This window comes from Telmatherina bonti (genome assembly GCF_933228915.1).
Source record: "Telmatherina bonti genome assembly, chromosome: 17".
Lineage (NCBI taxonomy): Eukaryota > Metazoa > Chordata > Actinopteri > Atheriniformes > Telmatherinidae > Telmatherina > Telmatherina bonti.
In genome coordinates this window covers 10409268-10425555 of record NC_136615.1, presented here as the reverse complement: position 1 = coordinate 10425555, position 16288 = coordinate 10409268, and the positions used below count along the sequence as shown (strand labels likewise).

The 16288-nt window shown below is 39.1% G+C and overlaps 1 protein-coding gene across 1 annotated transcript in view; it reads right to left on the bottom strand.

Annotated features, from left to right (window-relative positions):
* Nucleotides 1-16288, bottom strand: part of pde8b (phosphodiesterase 8B) — a gene marked incomplete at both ends in the record, with an annotated part of 51420 nt that overhangs the window by 22625 nt on the left and 12507 nt on the right. The window contains 3 exons of the mRNA XM_079257006.1: nt 226-285; nt 2169-2359; nt 9537-9593. Of these exons, the coding sequence (XP_079113132.1) occupies nt 226-285; nt 2169-2359; nt 9537-9593 (308 nt within the window). The remainder of the gene's footprint in view (nt 1-225; nt 286-2168; nt 2360-9536; nt 9594-16288) is intronic.

The window sequence follows — 16288 nt, the reverse complement described above, 5'->3', positions numbered from 1 at the left end:
TGAATTTCTAAAAATTAATCTCCCCAATAAAAAGCTTTCTGTCAGAGCCATTTGGATAAGTAATGGTTTTTAAGTCTTAAACTCTGGATAAACTGCCTTTAAAAAGATGTAATTATTGATAAGATATCCCCACAAATTCAAACTAAATTCAAAACCATTAATTTCCAGCATCTTTTTACACTTTTATTTAATGTTCACACGTTAAAATGTACAGTTCAGACTTACTTTTGGGGCACGACAGCTAGAATAACTGTGCTTTCAGAGGGCTTTGTGGTGCGAATCATCCTGGAAATAAAACAAATGCAGACTCAATGTCAGGAGAAGTGTCAGCAGGAGTTCAAGTCCTGCACACTCCAAGCTTGGGAGAAGTGGCTTGGACTCAGGTAGAGGATAAACATGTGGGCAGAACGGGGGTGATGTCATCGCCACAAAAGGAGAACAGAACATTTCTGTGCTTGACACAGAAACACCAAACACAACATGTGCTTTAGAGGTTCAGCCACAAAGCCACGCCGCTGGCAGGACGTACGGGAAAGTGGTCTGGAGGTGGAGGAGGAACGAGCACAGTGATGGAGGATAAAAGGAGGAGCTGAGGGAACAGATGATGGCAGAGATCCTCATGGGGGATACAGATGGAAGGGGAAGAAAGAGGGGAAAAAAAAAGATATTGAGGAGAGGAGCGAAGGACACATAGAGAAGCTGCCAGACTGTGGTCATCTGTGGACAGCAGAGACAAATGGATATGTTCCTTTACTTGGGAAAATGATGAAGCCCTTGCAATAAATCACTATATTCAGCTTTGGCTAAAAGCGTTGACTTGTTCAGGACTGTATCTAATAATAACTGAGGGAAATAACTTATCCAAGGTAAAAACAAGGAGGAACACACCAAAAAGCCAAAGAATATCTAGTTTCTGTCACTTTGTTGCACAAATAAGTGTCATTATTGTCTCATTAAATCAAGTAAAGGAACTGACAAAAACCGGCATGTTTGAAATATCCCTGTGAAACCCAGCAGGAAGGGGAAATGGTGCAAAATACTGACCTAAAAATACCCTCTAAATAAATCCTAAAGAGCTTGAGCAGGCCAGGGAGTAATGGGGGACAGACTGGTATGAACTTAACAGATGGTCAAGAAAAGAGAGCAAATGAGGTTATTCTAAAATAAAACAAGCCTGAAAAGGGGCCAGGGGCTTTTGCTGTGGAAACATTGACAAAAAAGCCCTTGTGCTTCATTCCCCCGAGCCGTTATCCAGCTGTCATGTCAACAAACAAACTCACAGTTTGTAGAACTACAGTTTGTAGTTCAGGCTCACTGCAGCACCACTCTCCTATGACTTGTGACAGCCAGTTATCTACAACTTTCTCTTTGTACACTAAATTATGAGTCTTTTGGAATTTCAGCATGCTCAGTGTCCTTCGCTTCATATCTGCAGTTCTTCCAGTGAGCAGCAGGTGGCACCAACAAGCCCTCCACCACCAGAGCTCCTAATTGTTGTTAATAATGTAATGCAGGGCGAGCTCAACACCAAACTATTTAGTAGATTTTAAGTAAAAACTTTGTAAATTTGACAGCATCTTGCATGAAAATGGAGGATGACAAGCTTTTGTTCCATTTCAGGCTGAAGAAGTTTCATCAAATCCTTTATTTACTTCGGACAGTCTGGAATCGAGGCCAGATTACTGACATTCTGCATTTATTTCTGCATTTCTACATTTATTTCTGCATTCCTGTGCTTGATGGTAGAGTGGTGGGAGTTTTGTAAGCTTGTTCTGAAGCAGAATTTATTTACAAAATGGTACTTTTTCTGAATATATTGATCTATTTGATGATTATAACCTTTTTTGGTCAGTGGTACAAGTTTTCTGAAGATTAAAATGAAAAAAAAATTTTATAACCCAACACAAAGTTAATAAAATCCTCCTTAAAAACTCATAAACTATTCTGGTATTTCATCTGCTTAGACAAAGAAAAACAAGTGTAAAAGAAATTCCGAGATAGAGATTTAAGCTGGAATATTTTAAGTGACCTGCTGAAAAGGTGCTTTTTACGGTGCAATAATAATACAAACAAGAGGTCAGTCTTCTACAGCAACCCCCTAAAATGTTCCTGTTTTTTACAGCCAACTTCTTCAAATGTGAGTCTGCAGTCACACAGTCACGGCTCACCGGCAAACAGCCTCAGGCTCAAAGTAGCGCGAGTGGCGCCCATCAATGACGACAATCTCATGGTGCTTGTCTAGGAAACACTCAACAGCAGATTCGGGTGTCCGTGCGATGTTACATCTGAAGCCAGCGCGATCGCAGGCCCACCAGAGAGCATCGCTCTGGCTGTCTTCTTTTGCGAACACCAGCAGAACCTGAGGACACATGAAGACAACAGGGTATGGGTAGGTGGACTAATGGGCCTTTGGCTCTGTGTCCTACTATTCTGACTCATATCCATGTTTGAGCCAGAGATGTTCGCTTTATGTCATTAACTAACCAGGAATGTGGTTTAGGAATCCCAGCAGGCCAATATAAAGACATTTCACATGTGAAGAGTTCAAGTCCCCCATCGCTCATGTTTGCAGGTTTGATGTGCCAGTAGAAGAGTAGTATTTTACAATAAATCCATTAGCTTTGTGTCTAAATCCTGTTTTCCAGTCTATCATGCTGCTTTTTCTGTGGGAAGTTTTTATCTGTTTTCAGGATAAAAACTCTCACAATCCCAAGATACACACACACACTCACACACACACATCTCAAGAGAGTTAAACTGTCCTTAATTGTGTGCTCATCGGGCTGTGCAGAGTGCATGTCTTTCTTTTGCTCGGTGCATGCAGGCCACTCCAGCAGCATTCATGACTATGAATAAACAACTTGGAGAAAATAACCGTCCTCAGGTAAACTTCATGCTTTCTCCTGCAGTGCATCATTCCTTCCCCGTATGAAACCGAATAACAGTGACTCACTGATAAAAATTTCTGTTTTACACCATCAGACGTGAAACCTGCAGGCCATGGGTTCATGTTTATAATTCCACACTGTGTTTTGACCACTAACACACCAGCCACCTTCGGTACAGAGGTAAAAGAACTGCACACACATGCTATTACACACACACACAGACAGCTGGGCTGCAGCCAGAACCAACAGTGCTCAGTTCTGCCTCGCAGCAGCATCACCCAACTCGCTCTAAGGACAACAAAGGATAGAGTGACAGAGCGCGTTGCACGGAGGGAAAAGATAATGAGCGAGTGGGTTAAAGAGGTAGAATTAAAATCAAGGCTCCTCATGCTTCCTGCACTGTTTTAAAAGCTCAGAGGGGAGAGTAGTTTATCACGTGAAATGCTGCTCCTCAACAGCTGGAGACAGTAAAGTCAGAAACTGAAAAAGAACAGATGAGAGCAGAAGAAAGATATAAAAATAGGGTGAGGAATATGGAATCGTATTTGTGAGTGGCTGTGAAAGGTCCACAGTCTTTGATCCTGTGCTGGCTTGTGTAACTATGGCACTGCTTTGTGTAACCATGGTGCTAGCATGTGAAATTCCACACACAGAGTGGCCAGCGGACCCTGGGACAACGCAGACTGCACACATCTCTGACCCACCACCCAAATACGCCACCAATGATAAGCCGTAGGTCTTAATATCCCATCAGAACGACATTTAACCAGACAGCTGGAGTCCATCACGATGTATATCTGCTGTAGCTACATGCTGTTCTACATACATTTCATTGTTGATGGTACACGAAGGATTAATGCTTTTCCAGCTACCTGTCTAAAACACCATGCCTATTTCTAAACATATCGAGCTACACATGCAGTGCAGCCACTTACTGGCACTGCTGTTTGTAAGAAAACACCGCGAAGTTTGTGCTCGGTTGGGACAGTGGCTTATCCTTGACTGCTGCTGCAGCCTGACTCACATTTTCAGTTCAGAGGTTAATCTGATTGTTTGCACATGTAAGTCAGTTGCCATCTAATGTTAGAAGACTCAAAGGGGTGTCACTGGACCAACTGGCTCTCAGTACTTTACTGACAACTGTATTTTAAAGGTGGAGTATATAAGATTTTCAATATTTAAAAAAAAAAAACAAAACAAAAAACTAAAAAAATAACTACAATCATAATTAGATAGTTTTTTTTTAAACATGTAGGTTCCAGTCTGTCCATATTTGAGATGTTATTAAATTACAAGTTTAATTAATGACAAAGACCCTTCCTAAATGTTTGCCTACCAGTAAAAAAAAAGTGCTTTTTGTCATTTGGATAGACTGGAACCTACATGTTAAAAAACACTATCTAATTATGATTGTAGTTATTTTATTAGTTAATTTATTTTGAAAATACTGAAATTCTTACATACTCTACCTTTAAGGATACATTTTTTTTTTAATTTTCTTGCGTTTCTTTTTAAAAAATAGCACTTTATTTAAATATCACCTAACTATTGTTTAAACATACTTTTTCTAATGTTACTTTGTAAGGGGAGGCATGTGCTTTTCCCAGGGACTGCTAGGTGAAAGGCAGGCTACAGGCTGCCAGCCACACACACCAACCAATCACTCACACCATAAGGAAAACTTAGATACACAAATGAAGCAAACATGGTTTTAGACTATGAAAAGAACTGGGATGAAGCAGGGAAGAACCCATGCATGCACAAGAACAACATGCAAACATGCACGCAGAAAAGTCCCAGCTGAGGTTTAAACTAGGAACCTGTCTTGCTGTGAGGTGATGGTGCAAACCACGACACCACTTCACACTGAATTTAAATATGAAGTGGATATGCTGTAGGAATGGGAAAACAGCTTTATAAAGAATACGATGTATCCCTACGTATAGCTCCTCCGCCAGCCTCCTCTCTCCTCGACATCCTCTCCTCCAGGTACGTTCGTGAAATTGAGACATCCTTCAAAATATTCTGTTACAAACAATATCCAAGTCACGAGAGATGAAGGAATGAGGAGGTGAGGAGGCTGAAAAAAAGAGGTTAACCACAGGAAATATGAGTAAATACGACATAAACAGATTAATGGTTTAATCAATAAGCAAGAAATGACTTAATAAAGCTATATATCCTGAAGAAATAAATACATAATCATAATAATACGGATAAAGTGGTTTCATTTAATGAGTAATTGCTTTATATAAAAAAGAAAAAAAAATTTCTTTTAGTTTTATAATCATATGAAAGGGTTCTTTTATTTTGCTGAGTCAGAGAAGCAGCAGTAAGCAGGGTTCATTAAATCAGCTCTGCGGTCTGATCCAACACACATTTGGTGTTTCCTAAATAGGATATCTGCTTGCATGAACATAGATTCCAAACATTTCACTTCTTTTGTGCGGTAAAGTGTGGCTTAGATATGATTTGTCCCTTCAGACCTGACATGGCGGATCACAGATGATCAGAACTGCAGATGCTCTTATGAAGGCTCTGTCCTAAAAAAAATGCCTGAGCAGTTTTCTATCTATGATGCGAGTCAACAAACAACTCAGTTGGAATGCTTTGTTCTTCTTAGCTAGATACTGAGATGTGTGACCCTTTTTTCCTTTTTGCAACTGTTAGACTTTGGGTTTAGCACTCCACAAAGGATTTACAACAAGAAGTGCAACTTCTGTCCCTTTCTTCTTTGTCCGATGACAAAAATGTTGTCATTAGATCAGATTCATCTTTATGCAACTTAACAGCAACGTAACTTAAAGACACATGAGCTGTTTCAGACAGAAAGTGACAAAAGAGGTTCAGGAAAGTAAGAAAGAAAGATCTCTTTAAACGAAGGCACTAGAACAGGGATGTCCAAAGCCGGTTCCAGCTGAAGCGCACCTGAATCAGACTGATATGTTAACATGATTGCACAGAACCAGACAACAAGCTGTTGAGCTGAATCATTTAATTTGAATCAGGTGTTTTGGATCAGGAAGACAATTAAAACCGGCTGGACAGCTCTGTACTGAAAGTTAGTTTGTTGTTCTTTTCTTCACTAACTCTTTAACTAATTGTTATAACCAGCAAATTCTTTTTATTGTATTTTGTAGCCAGAAATCTGATCAAGAAGTTCAAAATATTTTTTACATTTTGTTGAAAAGCTACAATAAAAGATTTTTATTGAAGGAAATTTGGAAAAATGGAAACAATATGTGTATAGTTTCCATGTTTTAGGAGAAGAATATTTTACAAATCAGACTATTAAGGTCAAAATGTGGAAAATCGATGAAAGTTTTAATGATATATTTAAGAACAAAATGAAATGTTCAGTCTATGTATGTTGTTTTGGAGTCAAAAGCAGAGGTTTCTTTTTAGAGAAAACTGCCACCAGTCTTTGCATGAAATACTTTTACATACTAAGTGAGCATTTCCTGAGAAATGTTGATTCTTATGGTCCAAAAAGTCATTTTTACTTTTGGGATTGATAAAGAATGATCTGAATTTGAATTTTATAAACATGATGAAAATTTCACACTAATTTACTTGTAAATAATTTGCAAGAATATTTAAAAAAAATGTTGCATACTGTGTTTATGTCACGTTTTTTTCTCTCATAGTGTTAAGGTCAAATTATGCTTATTTTCTAATGTTTCAATATCTCTGTAAAACATTACCTGGTCATTGTGTCCTACACAAATAAACTAGCCTTGCAAAAATATACATTAAAAGTATGGTTTATTTTGAAAAACATGCATAATATTTATAAACAGTCAAAAGAAAAATAGTAGAAAAACTGGTAAAACTGGAAGTCTTGTGCTGTAAAGTAAATCTTTGTTTTTCCTGAGTTAAAATACTGGAGTCTTGACTTACAGAAATGATGAACAATTTCCAGCTCCAAGTTGAAATGAATAGTCAGGAGTATAAATACATGGTGAATGCTGCAGTGCATATCTAAAAGCTGAGGATAAAGCTAAGTAAACACGCTACATGAGTAAACTATTCTTCACAGTATGCAGACTAAAGCTCAGATTTATATCATGCTATTAAACCTCCAACATGCAGCTCAGTATCAGCCCATTTTCTAAATTACTGCAAATGGACTGATTACTTGTTTGCAAGGAGGGATTTATTACTCTGCTGGACTATCAGGTTACGTTCAAGACTCTAAATTTCTCGAATAACTGACTAATCCATTAGATAAAAGATGGAAAAATAAACCATCCACGTTTTTAAGAACACAAACATTTTTCCCTCTGATTTGTGAGTTTGTAACCAATGACTGAGTCATCCCTGTTTCGCTTCTTGTTTTTAAGTCTTGTCTGAAGACTCATTTTTTCTCTTTGGCGTTTGACTAATTTAAAGGGTTGTTTTACTATTAACAATGTGCTGATGCCCCATTATGATGTAAATATGTATGTTTTATTGTTTCCTCTGTACAGCACTTTGGTCAACTTTGTTGTTTTTAACGGTGCTTTATAAATAAACTGGATTGGATTGTTTGATGAGCACACATGCTCACATTTGATGTTTCCTTGTGGAGTAAGCGAGTGAAAGTTAGCGCTTGCATGCTGCAGTGGCTGCTAAAAGATTTAAGCATGCCGAAATGATTAAATCTCATAACCACGCTGCGAGTGGATGTTTGAAAACATATGAGACGCGCGCTCTCATCGTGACACAGGGAAATTCTTAGATAAGACAAAGGAGGAGGTTTCTGGAGAGGTTTAAACTCTCCAGGGCTGAGAGGCAGTAAAAGTAAATGTCAACAAAAGTCCTAATATATCTTTCTCCTGCGGAGCACTTTATCTCTGTTTTCATCTCTCCATTTCTATGGAGCGGGGGGGGGATCGGTTTAGGTCATGGATTCAGCAGAATATTGCAAAGTGCACTGGTTGGAGAGACCAGTTATGGGGTTTTATGGGACATGAGACGAGTCCAAACAAGCCTTTTTAATAAAACCTTCCACCTGCCAGTGTAGGGCCAATGCTTTTTGGCTTGGCCAATAGAAAGAGGAGGAGGGATGGTGGAGGATACTGAAGCTGATCGTGAACATGAGCATCAGCGGCATGCCAGGCCTCTCACATCTCTTCAGTGGAGTCAGCTGAACTCAGAAACCTCTGGGGATGGGTCAAACTAGCACAGCTCAAATCAAATCAAGGCAATAAACAAGCACCTAATAAAGCGGCTCTTTCTCTGGGTAGGAACTGCCAGGACAGAGGAATGCTTTGTGGTGCTTACATCCCAACTAGCTGGTAACCTCCAGGAGTTCTGACTTTCTTCGTTACATAAGGATAAATCTTACTAGCACATGTCCTAATCCCCAGCCAGGGGATGAGTGCAGGCAATCCCTGACTCAACCCACCTAACCTTGCAGTTTTCCCAAGTTCTTGACGGGCAAGTTGAAATCCCCACTGGACTGACACGTCAGAGGACAAGGTGTCTGCAGTCTATCAAAGCATATTCATTAAAGTATCATTTTTTAAAATAAATCCTTGGTAAAAACAGGTCATAAGGGATGAATTCCAGATTTATGTTTTGATAAGTGCGTGATCCACATCAACCCATTATTAATATTTACAATAATAACATTAACATGGAAGATTTTCTGTAAGGACAGATTTTAGTAGAAAAGCTCTCCCCTGATCTGACCCACATTCATTCATTCATTATCCTAACCACTTAATCCAATGAAGGGTCACAGAGAAGCTGGAGCCTATCCCAGCAGTCTTTGGGCAAAAGGCAGGGTACATCCTGGACTGCTCACCAGTCCATCGCAGGACCACACAGAGACAAACAACCTCTCACGCTCACTCCTATGAGCAATTTAGAGTAATCAATGAACCTAACGTTCATGTCTTTGGACGGTGGGAGGAAGCCGGAGAACCCACGCATACACGGGAGAACATGCAAACTCCACACAGCAAGTCCACCGTTCAAACTTCACCCCAGTCGAGGATTGAACCAACAACCCTGCCACGGTGCCACCATGCAGCCCTTGCCTTGAGGATTAAATCATTTTTTTGGCGTCACAAATATTTTTGAATGCATTTCCACAGGAACATTAGAATCACACTCACGGTTCTCCTTATAAATACTGACATGATTTAGTCCTTTTTTCTTATTCAGAGGCATTTGCACAAATCTTTTTATTGCTATAAGAAGTTGTTCAAAATATTTTTTTTCCCATTTAGAAAATTTAGTTAGTTGAAAATCCCAGTGTGACCCAGTCTTAGTGAAACAGTACAAGTGGTCAACTGGCAATCTCTCACTGGTTTATGTACAGCTGTTTATACAAACAAATATGGTGCAAATAACTGGAGATTAAATAACATGAGAAATTGATGATAATCTAAAACCATCCAGTGTCTTGCATATTTCCTACAAATGTGTTTTACATTTCCAAAAAGCTAACAAACACAAGCAAGATGCTCATATACAAAGCTGGTAAAGTGTGCCATGCAAAAAAGACGTATCATCATGAATTATTTAAGTTCAAATGCAAGGCTGAGCCAAGTGCTCTTTCCTAATCAGGAATCGTCATTTACGAGGCCTTTAAAGACACTCCTAAACAACATAAACACGTTTTCAGATGTTACATCGGAAAATTTGCTTTAATCTTACCTGAATTGGCTCCTGAGTCAATCTCATAGGTCCAACACATTCTTCTGTAGCTGAAACCTGCAGAAGAAAACGGGGACAGCATATGAGAATCTATGAATCATTCACATAACACACACACACACACACACACACACACAAGGGCAAAAAAAAGGGTAAACATCTCTTACCATTTTACCATTGATGTCCAGAAGCATATTAGCATATTGCTTTTCCTTGCATAACCTGTCCGCCTGTGTGTACTTCGACACTTTAATCTCCTTCACCTCCTTTCAGTTGAAATCCACAGAGAAACAAGTGTTTCCTCTGCTAATGCAGATGTGTATAACACAGCAGGATGGCAGAATTCCTCTAAAACAACAAATATCTGCAGCTTGTAACGTTCCTACTGACTACAGCTTTTCTGATGACCTCTCCTGTAGTCCGGAGCCGTGCGCTGAAAACCTCTTTAGAGGGTATTAGTCCGCAAGCAACAGACTGAACACACAGGTTTACCTGTATAATCCTGCTGCGGGAGCATCACACACTGTGCTGCATGCGTGTGCATGTGTGTTTGTGTTTTTGTACTCGGTCTGGGCAGCCTCAACAGGCTTCTTAACCACATGCGTCACTCTGGAGTGAATAAGCAACTCAGCTACATGTGCATCTTCAGAAGCTCACACATGTTCTACCACATTACAAAACACACAATGAATCAGTGGTGTAGCATATCATAATGTACCATAGCTGTCATCACATGAGGTCTGTGTCATGTCTGGGTATTAACACTCGCAAATCCACTTGTTTTTTTTTGTTTTTTTTTAGCAAAATATGCATAGCTAGGTGTTTTTTTATTCCACCAACAAAACTTTGATGAAAGCTGTAAACATACATCTGAAGTCACTTGTTAACACATGAAAATGTTCCACATTATAATCCCTGTGGCTAGAAATAACCATTTAGGGATAAAGAAAGAGGTTTGGGTGGTGTTGTTTGGCTTATGCTGAGCACAAACTCTTCTTACAGTCAAACTAGCCGTATGTGATGTACAGTCAGGTAGGAGTTAGTGACTCAACCACCAATCTTTATAGAATTATCTGTCAGAATCAGAATCAGAAGTTTTTTTTTTATTATCATTGAGCCTGCGTCCCACCACAACAACATGTCTTCCAGTACAACCAGTCCAAGAATAAACAAACAACATACAAATAGCATAACAGGACCAGGCAGACTGAGTCAGCAGCTCACTGGCGATTAGCCTTAAAGGTGGACATATTTTTGCCCACAAACTGTCTCAAGTAGCTGCTACATATCACTTCTGTCTATCACGAGGCATAACTTGATTAGAGATAATGACACCTCTGTAGAGTTGTCTTACTGTGAGACATATTGTGCTAGGATTTATTATATAAGGCCATTACATTAGAAGAAAATATGCTATATTGTTGGATTTCAAGTTCAAAGCAAGAAGTTGTCCTTTGAGAGTTGAACTCTGAGAAGCATCATACATTTCACAGCGATTGTTTGGGTGTATTTGAGTTGGGTTGGATTGACAGCGCTGGCAACGCAACCCTTCAAATACTGTTTCCAGATTCTGAGTCAAAAGTTGCCTCATGCACAAAGCTATGTGGCCTCACATGTTTCCAGTGATCCTCCACCCACACAAAACAAAGCAAGGGAGGTTAAGACATAAAAAAATAAAAAATGCTGAAATTTCTTTAGCTAAATAACCAAATGTGTTGTAATGTAGGCAGGCCAAAACTATCGCTTATCTTCATATTAGGAAGCTCATGTAGCCGGGAATATCTTTGCCTGGATGCATGTTTTTACTGCGAATACACATCAGGTGTTCAAAACTATTGATAGTTTTGGTAGTTAGCTGATATTAGCTAAAGACTTCCTGAATCTGATACACAATTAAAAAAAAAAAAAAAAGATAACTCAATGATTAGTTCATTGACAGTGGAAGTGAATTAATATTAACAGATAATTCAATTCAATTCAACTTTATTTGTATAGCGCCACTTCACAACAATGTTGTCACAGGGCACTTTACATACACGAATCAACATGCCAATCATATCAAGGAAAATAATTTTTTTTATCTTTAAGACTGGAAGCTGGGTTTCAATCTTTATATGAATGTCCACCCAAAACAAACAATCTCTTGTTGCAGAAAATGGCAAAAAAATAACATGTTTAGATTAATCTGGGAAGTTTCCCTTAAAGGCAGAGTATGTAAGATTTCAAGGCGATTCTTTCCACCATCAGGTGGCAAACACCAGTTCGTGAGCAAAACCACAAAACTGCTGCCTCCACAAACAACCACAGGTTGGCAGTAATGAGAAAAACTCACCCCTCCTCCTTGCCAGCTCCAATGAGGGCAGGAATCGCTTGTGAGCTGTAGCTCAAAGCCGCTCTGCAATAAATGGGCTTATACTCCCCCTACTGGTGGAAAAAAGTACTTTTTTATTTTACTGGTCAGAAAACATTCAAGAAGGATCTTTGTCATTAATTAAACTTGTAATTTAATAACGCATCAAATATGGACAGACTGGAACCTACATGTTTAAAAAACTAATTATGATTGTAGTTATTTTTTTAGTTAATTTATTTTGAAAATATTTAAAATCTTACATACTCTACCTTTAACCACTGCGTGGATTATAACTAGAGCGTCAGGAACAAAGGCAGTTGTGTGACATTACGGCTCCACAAAGCCATCGGTGCGGCACCACGAGGGTTGTTAGTTGTACCAACAAAACCAGGATTTTTTCCAGGAATTCTTGAATGTTGCATAAAATAGGGGCTTGACTTTATCTTAACCAAACATCTGAGGACATACAAAATCATTTTGTCTCTCAAGTTACACAAACCTTAAAAGAGCACCAACAAATGATAGTGATGAAAGTGTGCCTTCAATTAAAAAATGGACTGAAAAGAACTCAAAAGGCTAAAGGTTTTAGTGTCTCTTTGCTTCTGCTGGCAGTCTGGCAGGATTGTGCTGTCTCTGACATGTGGTCGTCACATCATATTTGTTTGTCTGGAAGCACAAAGATGTTCTTGGAAAGGCAAGGAGGAATCACTGTCAGTGATCACTGTGTGGTCTGACAAAACATGAGGTCAACCAGAGATGATCCAAGTGGAGTTTGTGAGAAATGCACAAGAGCATGTGGTGGTTCAAAGTTAAAGAGAAAAAGGTTGGTGATGCAGAGGCTAAAGAAACTGCGTCACTGAGCACTTCAACAGGAAGACGTGCAGACTCCAAATATATCAGTGGTTGAGCGTTCATGGGAACATGAGTAATTGTGTTTTACTTAAGGGCGACAGATGTGAAACAGAACAGGAAGGAAGGCACCAGAAATGGACAGTTTAGTAGTCATTGCTGAGAGAACAGTTGGAGGAGACATCAGCTGAACGACTGCATCACTGGCTGCACCTCTTCTTGGAGAAGGAAGATTTTAGAGAGAGTAAACATACAAAAGCTTCTGAGAGCTAAAAACTGGTAAAGGTAAGAAGACACGTGGAGCTGTAGAAGAGTTAGAAAACCTGACAGCTTGCTCCATTACTGGGATTAAAACTGAGGTCGGTAATCTTACTCAGAGACTTTTTGATTTTACTTTGGGTGAAGTGATCCCTCGTCCTGAGAGTACTCTATACATTTTGTAATCATGAACAATAAGAAATATAGTTAGGCCCCTCAGTTTACTGTAAATCTGTAAAAACGGACTGAAAAAAGTTCGGACCGAAGAGGAGTTGTTCATTTCTTATATTTTGTAAGCTTCTTCTCCTGGCTCCCCTCAGCGCATTCCTGATAGCCACATCCTGCATATAAATAGCGTGTTAGGATGAAAATACAAAGTAGTGAAGAAGAAACTCAGAAAGCAAACATGGCTGAGAAAATGCAGGAAGGATTTCCCGACCCGGTTCGGTTTATTTGCCTCCTCCTGCTAAACAGCCGAGAAAGAGAAAATTGTTGGTCGAAAAAGCTGCAAATATAAAAACCTTGGATCACCAAGGAGTAAAACCAGAGGGGGAGGAGCCAAGACAGGGCGCCACTTTCACGCCTTGCCAGCTCCCCTACATTACCTACCCCAGCTTTAAGGTGAAGAAGCAGGTGAGAAAAACAGGAAGAGGAAATAAGGATGACAGTCTGAGTGAAGCTGAAAGGGATTTTATGGAAATAATGAGAGATGAAAGCTAAACTATGGTGTAAAAGTATACGAGTGTTGATTAGTACAATAATACCGCTGTCAATCCCAGAGCGGCTTCTTTTACATGTTGCATTTATGATACTTCAGCTTTTTATTAGGTTTTGTTTCTGCCAAACGTGTATAAAGTAAAAGTAAAAGTCCTGCCATGTTTTAGGATCTTTTGAACAGGTGTTTTCACTAACAAGCTACCTGACAGTGGAGGTAAATAAGCTAATAAAATTCAGCTGGTTTAGTGACTGGTTGGACAGGACTTTTACCATACGGCTCCTGGATTATACACCTCTTGTTTCTGTGTAACTTTTTTGTTGGAAAATGTAAAAATCAAACCAAACTTTGAAGCATTGCTGCAGGGCACTGACTGGATTCTGCAGTTCTCTGTAATTTCTGAAAACATCACTTTACAAGACCATGAAAGAGGACATCTGGGGATATGAAAAATCAGTCACATTGAACCTGATTGTGTTTATAGTATTATTTATGTGCTTTCAGGTTCGGCATTTTCCTGCCTAAGTGATGATACAACATGTTTATGTCTCATCTCTACTTCCTTGCCACTCTAGGAAAACCACAGTTGAACCAATAACTAACAATGTAATGCTTCTTTTCTTTGTGAACTCCAGATCTGCCACGTAAATAAACCTTTGATTGCTTACTGAAGCCCAGGTATTACATCATCGCTGCATGCAGTGTTCAGACAATGTGATACAGTTGCAATAAGTTTAATCAATTGTTCTGAAGGTGTTTAAAATGTTATCCTATAAAAGTTTATTCCTGAAACATCTCCAGAAAGACTTGTTTGCACCTCCAGACATGTCTCATTGTCAGCAGGCGACATGGAGGGAGTAATTCTCATCTGGAAAAGACCTTGTGTGTGATTGTTGCTTTGAGGTTAGACTGTTACAAAGTTAGACGTGATAAAGAACGACGGCATTTAGGAACAGGCTAAATCTTCCTTTTATCCTTTTCATTCATTTCCTTCTACTGAAAATTTTTTATTTTATTTTATTTTTTTTTTAAATAAAAGGAAACAGAATACAAGAATTAGGTAGTTTGCGTGTGTGTGTGTGTGTGTGTGTGGGGGGGGGGGGGGGGTGCTCTGTATGTGCATGTGTAACTGCAAGTGAAAGACTGATTATGATTGAGACATAAGAGTTTTCTTTTTCCTGTTTTTGTTTACTTTGTTGTGGGGAGACCTGTGTTTTTCAGTCTAAATTGGTTTTATGACATAAAGCACTTTGTGTTGCCTTTGGCAGGAAAATACTTTACAAATAAATTTTAATTGATTGATGCATTTTGTATATAACAAGATAAAATGCAGTGAGTCCATTTTTTGCATTATGTGCACTTTGTTCTGAGCAGGCCTTGGTGTCTGTGTGAATCAGTCCTTGCAACAAGGCCTCATTTTATCTGCAGTGCATGTGGCCTTCTGGAGAGTCTGGATAGACTCGGGGTCGGCCTCCGTCTGCACACAGTTACAGTTACCCCTTTTATCTGTTAAACTTTGGTCCTCTCTGTCATAACTTCCACTGATCATCTTATATTTTGACACAGCTTAACTTTGTCATGTAAGCAAGCTTCGTTTTGCAACCATAAAATTTTATGATCATGCTACCAGTGATAACATACTCTCAATATCTCAACTCTAGATAATAACAGCTGATGAAGAGCTAAATCCAGATTGTAATTAGTGTGTGAATCATTTGTGAAAAGGCACTCTTGGATGCATATGTGAATGCAACTTCCAGCAAATCCTCAGAGGAACTTTGCAGAACTGACAATAAAACCTCATATTTCAGCTTCTGAGGACATTATGAATAATTAAAGGCACATTAAATATTCAGATTGTTTTGAAAGCTACTTTCTTTACTCTTATTTTCATATAAATCTTGACAAAACATATTCATATGTCTTGAAAAGTTATTAGCCTAGCTTAACACACACACAAACACACACACACACACACACAAAAGCCTGGCAATGTTGTTTCAGGTCTCAGAGCATTTCTCCATATATACCTTCTGTATGAATGGGCTTCCATTCTTCGTAATTGGTTTAATAAATAAAACATCTGAGCAAATATCTAGCTACGTAATGAAATCAAGGTGTTTTCTTATGTTCTGTTGTGTAAATTCCCATATGATTAGATATCATTAGGAAAAAAAAAAGCCATTTATAAACCATCTTAACAAAAGAGTCAGTTGGGCCAAACATCAGCAGTATTTATGCCATGTGTCTCAGTACAGTGTAGGAAAAAGAGCAACAAGGCCCAAACCAGGTGAATGATGTTCTTGCACACATCCCGTTCAACCTTGGGGGTCTCTTTGGGAGGAGGGCACTGTAAAAATGACCAAAGTGAGACAACTAAGAAATCAAGGGAAGATGAATGTGAAATAAAGCTACAGGTCTAGTACAGGGGAGTCAGACTCCAGTCCTTGAGAGCCGGTATCCAGCCGGGTTTTGTTGTTTCCCTCCACCAACACAGCTGTTTCCAATCAAATGGATCCAGCAGCTTCTCGTCAACCTATTTATGAATTTCAGTCAGGTGTGCTGGAGCATAGAGAC